The sequence below is a fragment of the Nicotiana sylvestris genome, chromosome 4 (assembly GCF_000393655.2).
Source record: "Nicotiana sylvestris chromosome 4, ASM39365v2, whole genome shotgun sequence".
In the NCBI taxonomy this organism is placed as follows: Eukaryota; Viridiplantae; Streptophyta; class Magnoliopsida; order Solanales; family Solanaceae; genus Nicotiana; species Nicotiana sylvestris.
Window position 1 is genome coordinate 135,099,794 of NC_091060.1, and position 18,605 is coordinate 135,118,398.

Sequence of the window (18,605 nt, forward strand, 5' to 3'; positions counted from 1 at the left end):
AACCTTTTTCAATTTTATTTTGCCTATAGGCATTTGACTTTCTTTCTTCCAATTTTTAAATTCAAAGGATTGGGGTATCCTTAGCTTTTCAAACCTTTCCAAGACGGTTAGTCACGTGGGACTCCACCTTTTCAACTTCATTGCGCCCTTATAAGCATTTCAATTTGATTTCCTTCTTTCGAGATTTTTTGATTTCGAAGCATCGGCCACTATGGCCAGTCGGGGTCAACTTGATGACCCTATCGAGGCTGGGTTCCTTTTTGCATATTAGCTTGTATCAAATGAGAACCCTATAAGTCGGTCTTACCATCCCTTTTTGTCATAGTTTCGAAACAGAGTTAGACCGAAAGGGATTCAAAGAAAAACAAATAATGGAATGGATAATGAATTTAGACAAGAGGTATCCCTTTTGGGGAAAGGAAAAAAGGACTTATCTAGGGTACATACGGACTTCAATGAACATGACATGCCTTTTGGGTTGGATGCCTGATCTGTGTAAAGTGTCCGACTCTCAGAAATTCATTACAACTTTTGCCTTGAAACCTCGAAACCCTGCCCAAGACTGTATCGATTCCAATGGCTGTGAGGAACCTTTTTTGATCAGTAGTGCCCTTTGTGGGTTTTCACCAGCTGGACTCTCTCATTTCTCTTCTCACTATCGCCTTATAGTGCTCTTTGCTAGTTTTTACTAACAAAACTTTCATTTTAATATCTCTATTTACCATCGCCTTACGGTGCCCGTGAGGGTTTTCACCAATAAGACTCTCTCATTTTATTTCTCTCATTTAATTATATCAAATCCAAGTGGTTTTATCCTCCAATTCTTGGACATTCTCGCAATTGATTGGAACGACTTGAAAAGGATTTGGGTAAGAAGGATTTGGATTGAATTACAACTTTAGAACCTTTCAGGCGAAACCATTGCCAAACCATTATAACATCTACCCCAGTTTCGACTTTTGGGGGGAATGTGGATTTTTGTTTTGGTGTGACTGAACCCCAGAGATAGGCTGCCTATCCTTTCAGAATCAAGTCGAACGTAGTTCAATGATCTTTGCTTTTGATTTTCTTTTGTCTTTCTTTTCTTTTCATTTTTCATTTCATCTTTTTTTTTTTCAATAATAACTTCCAGGTTCCAAAGAGGGTAATCAAATAAAGGGAACCGACTCAACAAGTTTGCAAAAGGTTGGTAGTGTTTGGATAGCGACAAAGAAAGCCTTTGCCATCCCAATCGGAGCATGTTAAAGCTGTGAAAATGGGTCAAATGTAATACCTTTTGACTGCATCTGCATTAATAGCTGTTTCAGGGTCATTTCCGCCGATGTCTCCCAAGTATAATGCGCCCTTTGGCAACACTCTTCTTATAATGTACGGACCCATCCAATTTGGAGAAAACTTTCCTTTGTTTTCTTCATGATGTAGGAGAATACGTCTTTGAACGAGTTTCCCCACTTCGAATTTTCTGGTCCGCACTTTCTTGTTGTAGGCACGAGCTATTCTTTGTTGGTACAACTGCTCGTGGAAAATTGTGGCCATCCGTTTTTCATCAATCATAGTCAATTGTTCCAATCAGGTCTTGACCCATTCAACATCCTCGATCTCGGCTTCAACAATGATCTAAAGAGGGGGAATATCAACTTCTGCTGGTATTACAACTTCAGTGCCATAAACCAAGAAGAAGGGCATGGCCCCAAATTGATGTGCGCATGGTTGTGCGATGTCCCAATAGTGCAAATGGCAACTTTTCATGCCATTGTCTGGAACCTTGAATCATTTTCCTGAGGATCTTCTCAATATACTTGTTTGCAGCTTCAACAACGCCATTAGCTTTGGGCCGATAAGGTGTAGAATAATGATGCATAATTTTAAATTGTTCGCATACTTCCCTCATCAAGTGGATGTTCAGTTTTGCAGCGTTGTCTATAATGATATTTTCAAGAATATCAAACGACAAATAATGTTGGAATGCATGAAGTCTACCATTGCTTTCTTGGTAGACGGTTTTGAAAGTGACTGCTTCGACCCACTTTGTGAAATAATCGATGGCAACCAAGATGAATCTGTGCCCATTTGAAGCTTTTAGCTCGATTGGTCCAATAACATCCATGCCCCAAGAAACAAATGGCCAAGGTGCTGACATATGATGTAGCTCTGAAGGCAGTGCATGAATTAAGTCATCGTGTATGGCATATTCGGATGAAACTGAAACAATCTTTTTCCATGGTCATCCAGTAATAACCTGCCCGGAGGATTTTATTTGCAAGGACATACTCATTTATGTGAGGCCACATACTCCCGAATACACTTCGTTCATGATCTTTTCAGCTTCTTGGAAATCTACGCACCTCAAAAGGTTTAGATCTGGAGTTCTTTTGTATAGGACCTCTCCACTCAAAAAGAAACTGCTTGCAAGCCTTCCGATAGTTCTATTTTGATATCTACTGACTTTCTCGAGATATTCTTTTGTTTTCAAAAACCTTTTGATATCATGATACCATGGCTGAACATCTGGCTCCATTTCAACTGCATTATAATAACCATGCCTTTCTCGAACCTGGATTTCCAGCGGGTCAATATGAACATTACCCGGGTACGACAACATTGGTGCCAAAGTAGATAGTGCATCAGCTAGCTCTTTGTGGAAAGGGGGAATATACTTGAACTCGACGGACTTGAACAGTTAGCTGAGATCTTTCACATGTTGCCTATACGGTATGAGTTTGATGTCTCGAGTTTCACACTCACCTTGGGCTTGTCCAATGATTAAATTAGAATCCCTCATGATTAATAATTCCTCTACATCCAGATCAACTGCCATGTTCAAGCCCATGATACAGTCTTCATAATCGATAGTGTTGTTTGTACAGAAGAACCGAAGTCGAGTTGTGGCTGGATAGTGCTGACATGTAGGAGAAATCAGAATTGCCCCAACCGCATGCCTTTTGCATTTACAACCCCATCAAAGAATATTTTCCAGGCATTGATGTTCTTTGGAACTACCTCAACCGAGTTTACTTCCTCGTCCGGAAAATAAGTTCTTAGGGGTTCGTATTCATCATCGACCGGGTTCTCAGCTAGATGGTCCGCCAAGGTTTGGGCTTTTATCACTGTGCGAGTGACATAGACAATGTCAAACTTGGTGAGCAGGATCTGCCATTTCACTAACCTTCTCGTGGGCATCAGCTTCTGGAACATATACTTTAAAGTATCCATCCTGGTTATGAGATATGTTGTGTAGCCCAACAAGTCAGTCTGAGCTTTTGGGCGACCCAAGTTAGGGCGCAAGAACTTCTTTCCAACAAAGTCTACTTGGCTTCATAACCGGTGAACTTCTTGCTCAGATAGTATATGGCTTTCTCTCTCTTCCCAATTACATCATGTTGCCCCAAGACATAGCCAAAAGAATTTTTCAAGACCGTTAGATATAAGAACAAAGGTCTTCTAGCTCGGGCGGAACCAACACTGGCGGATTTAACAGGTATTCTTTGATTTTATCAAAAGCTTCTAGGCATTCCTCTGTCCATTTTATTTCCATATCTTTCTTCAATAGCTTGAACATGGGCTCACAAGTGGTAGTAAGCTGAGCGATGAATCTTCTGATGTAATTCAATCTCCCTAGCGGACTCGTGACCTCTTTCTTGGTCTTTAGAGGTGGCAAATCCCGAATAGACTTTATCTTTATTGGATCTAATTCGATACCCCTCTGACTGACTATAAACCTCATGAGCTTTCCAGATGGAACTCCGAATGCACGTTTAGCTGGGTTCAATTTCAAATCATACCTGCACAGACACTCAAAGAATTTCCTCAGATCTCGCACATGGCCTTCTTGCGTTTTGGATTTAATGATCACATCATCCACATATACCTCAATTTCCTGATGCATCATGTCATGTAAGATGACAGTCATAACTTTCATGTAAGTTACCCCAACATTTTTCAGACCAAATGGAATGACCCTGTAATAGTAAGTGCCCCAAGGTGTGGCAAAAGCAGTGTTTTCCGCATCTTCTTCATCCTGGTGATATCCAGCATAACAATCCACGAAAGACTGTATCTCATGTTTAGCACATTTATCAACAAAAATATGGATGTTCGGCAGTGGAAAGTTGTCCTTGGGACTCGCCTTGTTAAAATCCAAGTAATCAACACACACTCAGGTTTTTCCATCTTTCTTCGGCACTGGAACCATATTAGCCAACCACGTAGTGTATCGGACCAGTCGGATCGTACTAGCTTTTAGTTGTTCCATGACTTCTTTCTTCATATTATCACTAATATCGGTTTTGAACTTTCTTTGCTTCTATTGGATGGGTGGATAACCAGGATAGGTAGGCAATTTATATACCACCAAATCAACACTCAGCCCTGGCATATCATCATAAGACCATGCAAACACGTCTTTGAATTCAAACAAAAGTTGGATAAAGGCATCTCTAGTTCTTTTGTTAGTGTGAATGCTTATCATGGTTTCTCGGATCTCTTCTGAACTACCCAAATTAACTAGCTCGGTTTCATTTAAGTTTGTCTTAGGCTTATTCTCAAATTGTTCTAATTCTCAATTTATTTTCCTTAAAGCCTCATCTTCATTATATCCTGAATCTTAATTCATTATTTCAAAGTTAGACAGTATTTTAGGATCTGGGCATGAAGTCCGCAAGCATGTTATGTTATTTAAGTCCGCATTGCTAGAACTAAAAAGAAAAAGATAAGAAAAATAGCAAAATCAGAACAAAGGAAAAGAGACATCTATGGACGATGAAATATTGATTCCATTTCATTGAATCGAAGATATGAGGGTTTACATCAAAACTAAAAGACAATAAAGTAAAAACATTCGAGTTACACACTTAAATAACTCGAATGTAGAAGAGATGGCAAGATTGAACTACCAGGACTCCCGCCTGACAGAGAATGGGGTACCTTTCCAGTTCTGGAGCTTGAAATCTAGCCCCATATACTGAACTTTGGCATTGCTCATTCCTTACCCCGGTTGGACCATGTGGGACTCATATAACATTTGTTTTAAGGCTTCACAGATATCATCGATTTCTTCGGCCGTGAAGCCCTCTTCTTCTTCTTCTTCCACATACTTTGGTTTGACAAATGTTTGGGCAAGATGTGGAATGGGCTGGGACAGGACCCACCCTTTTTCTTTGCGCTCAGTAGCCCATGTTCTGTCAGCTTCTATAGCTCGGAAACCTACACCGAAAAACTTTGCATTGGCGATTGGGGTAACAGGCTCAGTGATGCACTACAGAGATACCCCGAGCCCCTTTCTGGGCTTATACCCATTTCGAATCATTTGAGTGGCGACCATGACCGAAGCATTAGACCCGGCAAGGTTGAGGTAATGGGGCCCCTTCCTCAAATTGGTCGGCGACCACAATTTCTAAAGCTTGGTATACAATATGCTCACCACCTTCCCTAGCTTCAAGACATGGGACCGAGGGGTCGCGGTAGATGGATTGCTCATCTTCTCTATGTACAACAATCTCTTGATTATCATATTCAAACTTGACCATTTGGTGCAGAGTGGAAGGAACAGCTCCGGCAGCATGAATCCATGGTCTACCTAGGAGAAAATTGTATGAGGTTTCCATGTCCAAGACCTGGAAGGTCACCTCAAAGTCCATGGGGCCAATAGTCAAAATCAGATCAATTTCTCTTATTGTGTCTCTCTTGACCCCATCAAAAGCTCGCACGCAGATGTTGTTAGCTTGAATTCTTTTTGTTCCAATCTCTATTATTTGGAGTGTTGAGAGAGGGCAAATATCGACCCCGGACCCACTATCTAACATCACTCTTTTCGCATAATAGCTCTCATATTTGATAGTCAGGTGGAGGGCTTTGTTTTGGGCGGCTCCCTTTGGGGGAAAATCATCGCAGCTGAAGGAAATCATATTGACCTCAAAGAATCTTTCGGCTATTCTTTCCAATTGTTCGACAGAAGTATCAATAGGGACATATGCTTTATTCAGTGTTTTGAGGAGCACTTTCCGGTGTTCATTCAAACTCAACAGTAGAGATAAGAGTGAGACCAGGGAAGAAGTCTTCCAAAGATGCCTACAAGCTTCTTGGATGGCATCTATTTATCCCTGTTCAATTTGGACTTCTTTAGCTCTTCTGGGCTATGGTACTTCCCAGACTGATTCATCTCCTTCACTTCTCCTATAACCTCTTTTCCTTTGAATGTAACCAAGATTCTATTGTAGTTCCAGGCGACTGCAGTGGGATCTTTCATAGGACTCTGTGGTGCGCGACTGATAACCATGGGCTCAGTCAGCCTTGGTGAAATTACCAGCCCCCGCGCCACATAGGTTCCCTTTGTAACATATAATCTTGGCACATTCAATGTAGCCTTCCTTTCCTCGAATTTCTTGGGGGTGTTCAGGATAAGCTATTCTTTTCTTGGGTCCTTAGGAGCATAAAGAACCACGTTCTTGGCAGGTGCTTTCCCAGTCTTTGTTTCAACAGCTTGAGGAACCGGAGCAATTTTCTTTTCGGTTTTGGCCGGTTTCAACGCTGCTTTAGGTCTTGCCTCTGATTTGGCGGTGGCAACAATGGCCTTCAATACTGGATCAAACTTTTTGTCATCACAAATCATTCCAATGACCGACCCATTGTTGTGAGCCGATAATGGATTGTTGGTCACATTAGGGATCTCTTCGTCCCTTAGCACAAATCTTTTTTCTTCTATCAAGCTTTCGACTACCCTTTTGAGGGTCCATCAGTCTTCTATATTATGGCCTTTTACTCCTAAATGGTAAGCACATCTGGTACCGGCCCTATATGATGGGGGACTTGGGATTATGCCGATTAGGAGGTACAAGTTGCAATAGACAAGTTGGATTAACTTTTGAAGCAGACTGGAGTAAGATTCACCAATAGAGTTGAAATTGTTTCTCCTGGGAGGCTCACAAAGGCATGGATTATGTTGGTGGGCATTTTGTGGTGGGCGAGGATTGTATGGAGCTTGGCAGGGATGGTTATTTATGGGAGGTCGACTCGGGTTTGGTTGTAATGCTGCTGGGGCCGTGTGTAAGGTTGGGCATTCATCACCGCATAGTAAGGTGGTGCCATGACATAAGTTGTATCTTGATTTGGGTAATAGTGTTGTGGGTTCTCAGTGGCATATAAGAATGGTCAAATGATCGACGAGCTCCCCTCGAAGCCATCATGCTCCCTCCTCCCTCTTTTTGCGATTAGCCAAAACCCCATGAGCCATTCTGGATGGCTTATAATGTAGCTTTCAAAGTGGCTTGACTCAATATCTGGCTAGTTTTCAGACTGTTCTCTACCATCTCTCCAATCTTGATAGCATCAGCAAATGTCTTGCCCATAGCGGACATCATATTTAGGAAGTAATCAGCCTCTTGGGCCTACAGTAAGACTGTAACAATTTTTGCTTTGTCCATGGGTGGTTTTACTCTGGCAGCCTGCGCGCCCCATTTGAAAGCATACTCGCGAAAACTTTCCGCGATTTTCTTCTTCAAATTAGACAAGGAGTTTCTGTCGGGAGAGATGTCCACGTTATACTGGAATTATTTGACAAAATCTCGAGCCAAATCGTCCCATATGCCAGTGGGAGATTTCCTTGTCCATGTACCACTTTGAGGCGATTCCTCTTAAACTTTCTCCGAAGTAGTTCATAAGAAGCTCTTATTTTCCACCAGCGCCTCTCAGGTGATTGCAGTATTTCTTTAAATGAGCAACTGGGTCTCCGTGCCCATCATACTTCTCAAACTTCGGCATTTGTAACCGGCAGGTAAATGAACATTTGGGAACATGCACAAATTCGAATAGGAAATTCTTTTTTGGCCACTCAAGCCTTGTATGTTTTTCAAGCTCTGTTCCAGGCTTCTCATTTTTTGCGCCATTTCTTCTTGCTCGGGATTTCAAAATGTTTGTTCAATCGGAGACTTATATTGTGGCTGTTAACGTACGAGTCTGGAGTGACATGAGTCATATCATGTTGAAATTGCAAACCTTTGGAAGGTGAATGTTGAGGGTTGAAAGCATGGCCTAGACACGGTTGGTTATGCCATGGTGAAGACCGGTGGTGCAGAGAACAACGTTAAAGATGCCCCAGAAAATGGTGCATGGGGGTAGACCACAAAAGGCATATCGGTAAAGTTGGATGATATAGTAGGGTACCCAAATGGGACGAATGGGTTAGTCATATGGATGTTAGTGGTTTCACTCATCCTTGGGACCAGCTCAAGGAATTCAAAAATTGCGCTTAGTGGTTCCCTACCGTTGGACCAGGCGTCCCACATTTCTAGCATGCGGAGATGCAACATCTTGTTTCCTTTGACAGTTGCCGATTCAAGTTGTGAAATAGCCAGTTCAGGGCTATCCTCAGTATTAATAATGCGGAGATTACTTTCTGAAGCAATTGGAACCTTTCCTTTGGATCTTGTAAAATAGGGGAGAGAAGCCAGATTACCAACAAAAACAACCACCTGAACAAAACCTAGCTAAATGGCGCACACACAACACCCTTGTCAGTTTTGAGACATTTAATAGATAGGGAATCACACATTGAGGATGCAATGCACCTGAATAGTTAAACATTTTTGCAACGGCTGCGTGTTTCATCCCGGCTTTCACTATCTCTTTTCCATTTTGTAATTCTTTTTCTTTTCATTTACACTCTCTTTTTCTCTTTGCTTTTTCATTCTTGGTTTTCTCCTATTGTTATCACACTTTTCTTCCTTTTCTTCCTTTTCTTTTACTTATTGCCTCTCAATTTTCTCTCTTTTTATTGATTTTAACTTGGATTAATTATATCTATGATCGTATCCGATGGGAATTTTCTACGTATTATGACGCCACATGAATCATACCATTAGGTAGTTCAAGGAAGTAAATGCAAAATGAAAGAAAATAAGATTTTTGGGGCTTTTTCAATATTTCATTAATAAAAGTCTTTTTTTTCTTACAAAGATCGAAGATATTGACAACTGATTTAAAAAAGAGGAAAACATACTGACTCAAAACAAAATTACAACAGACTCAACATGGATGAAAGGACAAACAGACTCGAGAAAAAAAGTAAAATATAGACTCGAAGACTGCAAAATCAAGAACACATATGGGCGTCAAATATTATTCCGGGGGCTTGCGGGACATCAGTCAGTCTCGGCGCAGGCCTATGTGTAATCTCTTCTTGAAGGAACTCTAGAACGACCATCATTTGGTGAGCTAAAGACAGCACCGAAGCGAAGAACATAGCTCTGGTCATACCCTCACATTCATTGAATTTCATTGCAGTGTAATCGACTATTTCCTTGATTCTGAGTTTAATGGCACCCTTTTCTTGTAGCAAGCATCCAATTTGCTATTCACGGGCTTCCAATACCTACTTGGGTATGTTGTTTTGGTCTTGCAACTTCAGCACACTCTCTTCCAATTTGTTAATCAGTGCATAACAATGTTCTCTTTCTGTCTTGAAGTCCTTTGTCTGCTGACCCATTTCGTTTTTGAGGGTGGCCAGCTTTTTCCTTAAGATCGTGATTTCTCTCTCATATGTTTGCTTTAATTGGCGGGCTGACCTTGTCTGTTCTTCTTCATCTTTTGCCAACTTTGCTCGGGCTTTTGCCAAATCTTTCTCGGCCTTTGCCAGATCGGCCGCATAGTCATGCAATTTTTGCCTCAAGTTGCTTATGAATTTTTTGTCCCTTTCACTTCTTACTGGCGTCTCGACAACTATTTTCATATTTTAGAGCTGAACTCAGAGGGCTTCATTTACCCGGGCCAATCTTTTCTTTTCTCCCTCATCTTCAGCAATTTGCAACCCACTTTCAAATTTGATGGTTCCGACTTGATGTTCTAACTTGTTGATGGTGGTCCAGTATTCCTTTTCTTTGGCTAACCAAGCCTAATGTTCTTGTGTTGTATCAATAAATCCTAGACATGGGACCATTTAGTCGACCTTTCAAATTCGTCGTTTGTTGTGACTCTCTTTTCGTACCAAACGACATACCCAGGTAGAACCTCGCCTTTAGACATATCCTGTACTCGGGTATTTGCCCCCAAATGCTGGCACTCACTCCAAATTTGACGGACCACATCTTGTTGAAATTGAGTATCAGAACGAATTTCAACCACATAAGTATTGAGGTCCACATCCTTAGGAACTGTCTGACATCTTCCAAGTTTTCTCAAAATCCTGTATGGGGCATATGGCTGGATGCTACAGAGACCCATCAATAGGAAGTAGGGACCAGTGGCCGGCATATGAACAATATCATCGATAGGGAGCCAACCTAATGTCCATTCTATCTGATCTATGGTCAAAGACTAAAGGCGGGTGATCCAATTTCTGACCCCTTCTGGCATTTCGAATCTTGTCACTTGTATACCAAGCTCTTCGATGCAGTTTTTCCCAGTAGAAGCATAATTCATGTATCGGGGACGGTAACAAAGGTGTTCGATCATCCACATTTGTAATAACAAATTACACCCTTCAAAAAACATGTCTCCAACCTTACAAGATGTGAGGGCTCGGAATATATCTGATACGAGGGTGCGAGGGTACTCTTGGTCTGAGTAGTGTCCTCCCTTGGAAACACCCAGAAGCCTAGAAATGCCACCATGAAGGCAAAGCGTCTATACATCTCCCACTTTCTCATGTTACCTTTACTGTAGAGTCCATTTCTATGTCTTCGAATCCCCTTAAATATCTGCACCGCTAGTATAGAAAGTGAAAAGTGCAAGCTCCACCTACCAAACTTTCTGTCTTGATCTGTATACTTATTTTCAGTAAGTCTTGAAACTTTTAAGGACTGACGATCCTTGGAGACACCAGGTACTTGTTTCTCAATCCTTCCGTATTCCTGGCATAACCTGCCATTTCTTCCAGACTAGGTGTAAGCTCAAAATCTGAGAAGTAAAAAACATTGTGGGTTGGGTCCCAGAATGACACCAGTGCCTCTATCATATCACTTCTAGGTTGAATCTTTAATAGTCCAGTGAGTGCCCCCAGGTATTTATTGACTGGGTTAAGTCCTTGTTTTCCCAAATCTTCCTACCATATATGGAGTGCCAGTGGAATCTAGTCCATAACCCTCACAGGTAAATTCTGAACAGTGCTCATTCTACACATTTTAAATTAGGGCGACTGGTTTAAAAAATGTGAACAATCAAAATCGGTCAAACGAGGTCAAAGCTTCGGCTAAAAAAAGAGAGGCGGAGCTTTGAAGGGTAGGCTTCTCATGGTATGCCGAGCCTTTCAAAAACACATAACCTAAGATACTTTCCAGGGTGATATGGAATTAGAACCGGGCAACCCCATGATCTCAATTTGATCCTCATTAGGTGGTGAGAAAACACGCCCTTATGACAAAGGGGGAGCATTACGCCCGATTGGTCGGTCTAGAAAAAGATTTCCCCTCTCTTAAAATGTCTAAAAGGGCACCGCCAGGATAGATTGTCTTGAGTGCCTTCCCTTCGGAAACCAACTAAGGCAACTTCTTGAAAGAGGATGTGAGAAAGATGTCAAAAATCCGCTTAGGGTTGTGCTTGCTAAGTGGCCTAAAAATTGGAAAAAAGAACCATAGGTGTCTATTCTTGCAAAAAAGCCTTCCGACGTCCCGTCGGGACATTTCTGGCTATTTGGACAAAAAAACATCCCCTGATTTTATTTATTACAAAATGACAACATTTCATATTATTAGTCTTTTTTTTCAAAATGGGGCCGAACCCGATGAAGGTTGCCTATGTATCTCACATCCGGTGAAAATCAAACCTGGATAGTTCGGGAAGTTTTAACATAATAGGAAAATCATGACTTTCGAAAGCATTGACTTATTTTGAAATGACTTTTCTCTTCTTTTTTTTCAAAATTTTGGCAGAGTTTCGGGATTTTTCAAATACCTGGATTTTCAGAACCGGGTGAATTTTCTCTTTCCTACCTCACTCTTGTTTTTTCTTGATTTTCTTTCCCTATTCTAGAAGCCGGTTAACAAAAGAAGCCACGTCATCTTGCGCTTCCCAGAAGATTTAGAAGACTAGGAGAGAAGAAAGATTTCATGATATTTTATATACAATTCACACAATATCAAAGCGATAGAAAGAGGCATTTAACACATTAGGCTCAAATACGTAAAAATAAGATAATAAACAAAAGCCAAGTATAACAGTTATTCTAAGCTCGAATTTTGAACCATGAACTAGAGATTCTGGGTTCGATCCCCAACAGAGTCGCCAGAGCTGTCACACCTCCTTTTTTCCCGAGGGGATAGGGAGTTTTTCCAATTAATGTGACATTAGTCAAAACGAAATTAATTATTTAATAGAATCTCCACTTGGAATATTTATTATGATGTCCCAAGTCACATGTTTATTTTAAAATCCTAAATCGAGGAAATTGACTCTATTTATGGTCCGCGAATATAGAAGATCGGGTAAAGAATTCTGATAATTCGGGAGAAGGTGTGAGGCATTCCCGAGTTCCGTAGTTTTAGCACGGTCACTCAACAATTAATAATTGGCCTAATTATCTGATTTATTACATGTTTAAAATCTTTTATGCGTTGCCGCTTCTAATTAATTATTTAACCACTTTTAGTATTTACGGGATTTATTTGAATAAGTCACGATGCACTCGTTTGTTTTTGTACATATTACAAATCGTGTCACGTGAAATACGTCTGCGATCTACACAATATTGATTTTATTATTATTTGAAGTTGAGGTCAAGTCGCGTGAAATGCGCACTTGAGTTGGGATTTACATATCGTGACCATGCCACGGGAACTGTACCCATGATCATGAGGATTTATTTAAACGCGCCTAAAGCAAACTATGATATGTATGAGTGAATATTTTCCTAGATTTGAGATTATTGTGCATTTCCAAAATTATGGATGTTCATTTGTTGGACAAAGTGTTCATGAATTTCAGAAAAATACGAAAGCATGCAAGCTTGTTGAGAGGTTTGGAATTCATTTGACAAATTAGTTGGGCTTGGTGATCATTTTCTTCCACTCATGTAAATTTATTTAGTGCTCAAGTGATGGTGTTAAAGGCCTAATTTCAATTGAGATCCCACTAAAGGACCTCTGGAAGGTACGAACATAACGACATTGGGCTTGAATGCTAAAAAATAGTGCATATGACCTTTGCAATAAGGCAACTAGTCATTTTTAGGCCTCAAATCATTCAGAGCTTATTTGACTCTAACGTTATTAGATTCATGACTATCAAATAGAGGCAAACATGAAAATATTGGCAATGTTGACATTCGATTGTAAATATAAATCATCATGCATTTAAGACTCGTTTATTGCACTGATGAACCTATTTCAAGCTTTCACACTATTGGCCACCTTCATAATGATAATCACTATTGATATCATCCCAAATCACAAAATCATAGAAATAACAATGAGAATCTGGAACTAATCCAAGAGTGACAATTACAGGAAAACATCTTATCAGTGAATACTCGTGCTACATCTACAAATTTCCTTTCGTTAATCCTTTCTTTTTAATTTACTACTTGAATACTGATGAATTCATCATATGCAGAAATACCACTGCTGTTTCGATCACATCCTTCAGTGAACAAGCTTTAATGGACAAATTGGACAGGCCTTTTACTAAAGATTTAACTAATAGTGGCCAAATCTACCACCTCTTGTAACAGGCTATGATTTGTTGCAAAGCCATAGCTTGTTTACAGTTAAACAAAGGAACATGAATAATACTTGATCATAAACTCGAACACCTTAGCACATTTGGAGGTTCATTTGGAATTTACAGGTTAAATTGAAGCACAAGAGTACATAAGACACTTGATTAAACATTGATCAGCTTATGAGAATTCAATTTAGGGATTCAAATTTGATCAATCTCATATGTGATGCTTCCAAATATACAAGCAAATTCATGGTCTTGTACTAAACAATTCATAAGGAAATTAAAGTCACAGGAGAGTAACAATAGTGTGGATTTCATAGAAGAGAAACGAAACTTGAATATTCTAGCACACAAAGAGATGTAAGTTCACAAGTGTATACCTAATGCTTAAAATGAAGTATAAAATACCAAATAAAAGTGAATGGAGCCCAGCTATTGATTTTAGCAAGGAGCAACAAAGCAGTAATGATCTCACACCTCCATAGCTCTTAAGAACCTAGAAAGTAAATGGCAGCTTCACGCGATTCACCTTTTTTTGAAATTTTCTTTTTCGATCTCCATTGAGAGTTTATAATTTTAAAATTCTGCTTTTCAGATGCTTTTTTGAATTTCCAGCTGATAGATGAATGACTGTGAGCATGTGTGAATTTTTAGAGATGTGTATATGTGTGTGAGAGTTGTGTCTAGCCCCTTAAAACCAGATTGAAAGCTTCTCTTATGAAAAAAATCTGAGAATCATTTCACATGAACCCTAAAAAAATAAGGAAAAACAACATCTTTTCCAACCAATTCAGATAATTGTCCCTTCTTCAAGTACTATCCTATTATTTACAGTCCTTTTTCTTTTGAATTTACCCTTTTCCACCCCCACCCCCAAATTTACCCTTTTTTACCCTCCAATTTTACCCAATTTGCTTAGCTTATTGCACTTTAATCCCTTTCTAGATGCTTCCTACATAACTATCTAAGATTCTCTAAACCAATTCCCGACATTGCCCTTCAACACTTAAGTATTTACCCCTCTTTGTTCTTACCTTTCTCAATACTTACTGCCTCTCTAATACTTAATAGAACAAACATCTACCACACGACTAACCAACCAGACTAGATTAATAGTGAATTAAAAAATCCAAAATTAAAACATGAATCCACATAATTAATAATTAACTAAACATGCTAATTATACTAATGAGCAATTTAGACTAAGAAAACTCAAACATCATGTAATACTTAAACCCTAGACTAAAAAAAGAAAACAAGACTTTAAAGAGCTAAAACAGTGAAGGTATTAGAAAAGGGAAGGATTATACCTATTTGAGTTAATTCGGAATAATGACACTGATCCTGGTGAGCTACAACTGAACCCGAGCAAATAAACACGGATTCCGGCGTGCAAGAGGACTTGCTACAATAGCATTGGTCATTGGTTTCTCATACGAGCCAATGCTATATGTAACAATGCTAATGTAACGACTCGGCCGGTCATTTTAAGAATTAATGGCCTGATCCCCTATTAACTGCTTTTTCCGTATTTGTTTCTGCTATTTTAATTTGTCGGGATAAATTTTTTTGAGTTTCTGAGTGTTTTGGGACACTTAGTCCCTAAAAGAGAGCTTATGCTTTAGAATTTGGACCTTAGTTAGAGCAGTGGGAAGACGACCTCGGAATGGAGTTCCGTCGATTCCGTTAGCTTCGTTGGGTGATTTTGGGCTTAGGAGCGTGTTCGGATTGTGTTTTGGAGGGTCCGTAGCTTATTTAGGCTTTAAATGCCGAAAGTGGAATTTTTGAAGTTTCCGTTTCGATAGTGAGATTTTGATATCGGGGTCGAAATGGAATTCTAGAAGTTGAGAGTTTTTGGAGTTCTTAGGCTTGAATTCGATGTTAAAGTGGTGTTTTGATGTTGTTTTGAGCGTTCCGAAGGTTGGAACAAGTTTGAATGATGTTTTAGGATTGGTTGGCATGTTTGGTTGAGGTCCCTGTGGCCTCCGGTGTGTTTTCGGATGCGCAACGGACCATTTTTGGACTTGGAGAAGGATCAGACTTTTACAGGTTTTTTGTTGCAGACTTTTCTTCATCGCAATCGCGTGAGGAGGCTTGCGATCGCGAAGGATTAGATGAGGCAGAGGGGATTTTGTTCTATGCGATCGCGGGAAAGGGAGTGCGAACACGTAGTATTGGCAGAACACAATCCGTTCAGCATCGCAATCGCGTAGAGCTAAGCAGTGCACAAAGTTGCTCTTCGCGATCGCGTAGAGCTAAGCAGTGCAGCATCACAATCACGTAGGGATTATCGCGTTCGTGTAGGGTTAATTTGGGGGCCAGCAAAGTTGCTCTTCGCGATCGCGATTAAGGTCGCGTTTGGGCAGAACATAAAGTTCAAAATCAAGGGTTTTGAGTTCATATCACAAAATTGAATTGGGAGCTCAGTAGGAGATGAATTTTTGGAGAGATTTTCGGAGGGAGTTTGTGGGTAATGATTCTTAACTCCTTTTTGCTTATAAGCCATTAATCTAAACATGAATTCGTCATCTAAATTCGGATTTGGGGTGAGAAATTGGGAAAAATTTGGAAAAGTTATTAGACCTAATTTTCGAGTTTTGATTGGGGATTTGACATCGGATTTGGATAATTTTGGTATGGTTAGACTCGTTAGTGAATGGGGTTCGTAATCCATATTTTTTACCCGATTCCGAGACGTGGGCCCGGGGGACTTTTTGTGCAATTTTTTTAATTTTGCATGTTAGCTTCGAATTTATTAGTGGAATTAGTTACTTGAAGTTATATTTATATTATGCAATTGATTTGAATAGATTTGGGCCATTTGGAGTCGAGTACTCGTGGCAAGAGCATGGTTTCAAGTTGATTTTTGAGCCGGTTCGAGGTAAATGACTTGTCTAACCTTGTGTGGGGGACACTCCCCATAGGATTTGGTATTGTTATTATATGAATACCGTGTACGTGAGGTGACGAGTGCGTATACGTGCTAATTGTTGGAAACCCGTTTTCATTAAGTAAATTAATTGTGTTTTCCTTCTTCTTGAACATTACTTGTACTTTAAGCCTACTTTGTAGTATACAGAAGCGTGATTACGTGAATTAACTGTCCTATCTGCTTAAAATTTTTATGTGAATTCTGTGCAGCATGTTAGAATAAAAGTCTCTGTTTTCTTGGTACGGACTTGAATGAAATTGTGGATTCTTTCCTTGAGATTGCTGTGTTTTTATTTTGGGAATACAGATGAGTATTCCGGGAGATCCCCTGCACATATATTGACTTGAACTGTAGTGTGGGATACCAAGAGATCCCCAGCATGTATGTTGAGTATACTAAGAGATCCTCGGGATACCGAGAGATCCCCAACACATATATTGAGGATACTGAGAGATCCTAGAGTATTTATGTTTGGGACTACGGGTCGAGATCCCGGGAGATCCCCTTTCAATATTTCTGTGTACTGAGTGTGTATTGTCTATGTTTTCTTTTCATTTACTGATATTGTTTTGATTATACTGTTGCACCTTACACTGTCTTACCTTGTCTTATATATTGATAACCGGTACGACCCTGACCTTCCTCGTCACTACCCGACCGAGGTTAGGCTTGGCACTTACTGGGTACCGCTATGGTGTACTCATGCCCTTTCCTGCACATGTTTTCCGTGTGCAGATCCAGGTACATCGACTCAGCCATATCGTTAGTGAGGTGAGGCAATCTCTAGAGACTCTGAGGTATATCTGCCGCGTCCACAGACGGAGGAGTCCCTATCTACTCTCTTTCTTTTAGTTATATCCCTTTTGTACTTTTCTTTTGTTTAGACACTTTGGAGTTAGAACACCTTGTAGTTATTCCACAGCTTGTGATTTCATGAGATTCCGAATTTTGGGAAATGTAGTTTCAATTGAGAGTTTGTATTATATATACCGAGCGGCATCTTAAACGCTTCATTATTTTATTTCTGTAGTCTCTGGATAGTTTTATTTTGTTGTTTCTTTTTTCGCAATTTGTTAGGCTTACCTAGTCGTAGAGACTAGGTGCCGTCACGATATTTCACGGAGGGCGAAATGGGGTCATGACAAGTTGGTATCAAAGCTCTAGTTTCATAGGAGTCATGAATCACAAGCTAGTTTATTAGAGTCTCGTGAATCGGTACGGAGACGTCTATACTTATCTACGAGATGACCAGATACCCGCGCCCCCTGCGAGAGCTGTTAGAGGTCAGGGCCGGAGTAGAGGCCGAGGATGCACATGCAGTGCAGCCAGAGCACCCGCGCGAGCTGCTAAAGAAGAGCCACCAACAGTTCTAGCTGGAGCCCAGGTGCCTGATACGCATGTTGCTACTACTACTCCAGTACTTCAGGAGACCTTAACACAGTTCCTGAGCATGTTTGGTACATTGGTTCAGGTGGGATTGATTCAAGTTGTACCAACTACTTCACAGATGGGGGAAGGGACCCAGACTTCCGCCGCCCCCACTCTAGAGCAGCGAGTTCGCATTGGTCAGGTTCCAGGTGTCATGGCGACACAACTTGTGGTCCCAGTTCAGCGGGTGGTGAGGATCTCTCGCCGAGTAGAGGACAGGTAGGTCCAGGAGAGAGAGGACAGACGAGGTCAAGATAGAGAGTATAGGGAAGAGAGGAGACCTCGTAGACTGGAGAGACCCACTGGTCCTTATTTTGGAGGAAGAGTACGGCATGACAGAGGTTTTTTGGGTCAGCCAGCTTAGTTTGCGTCTCAGGCTTCACATAGTGTTTCAGGTGTTCAGGGTTCTCTGAGTACCCGTACTGCACAGTTCTCACTGCCATGTCATCCGCGAGGTTGTTTTGAGTGTGGTGACATACGCCATGTGGTGAGGTATTGCCCTAGACTAGGGAGGGGTGCACCTCTACAGACTTCTCAGCCACAGCGCGCTCCGCAAAGTTCTTAGGCTATGATCACAGCGCCAGTTGCTACCCCACCT

General features: G+C 40.7%; 1 protein-coding gene across 1 annotated transcript; it reads right to left on the bottom strand.

The window, feature by feature from the left end:
• Window positions 1-1,657: 1,657 nt before the first annotated feature.
• Window positions 1,658-2,818, bottom strand: LOC138890202 (uncharacterized). The gene is made up of 2 exons (XM_070173568.1): window positions 2,746-2,818; window positions 1,658-2,202 (listed from the first exon to the last, which is right to left on the bottom strand). Exons 1-2 carry the CDS (start codon window positions 2,816-2,818, stop codon window positions 1,658-1,660), a joined length of 618 nt encoding a protein of 205 aa, XP_070029669.1.
• Window positions 2,819-18,605: the final 15,787 nt, after the last annotated feature.

What these genes read in the sequence shown, in the direction of transcription:
- LOC138890202 (XM_070173568.1), bottom strand. Translation starts at nt 2,818, where the DNA reads ATGGCAGTTGATCTGGATGTAGAGGAATTATTAATCATGAGGGATTCT. An exon ending in AATCATTGGACAAGCCCAAG is followed by an intron (nt 2,203 to 2,745) that starts GTGAGTGTGAAA and finishes AGATTGTTTCAG; the next exon opens with TTTCATCCGAATATGCCATA.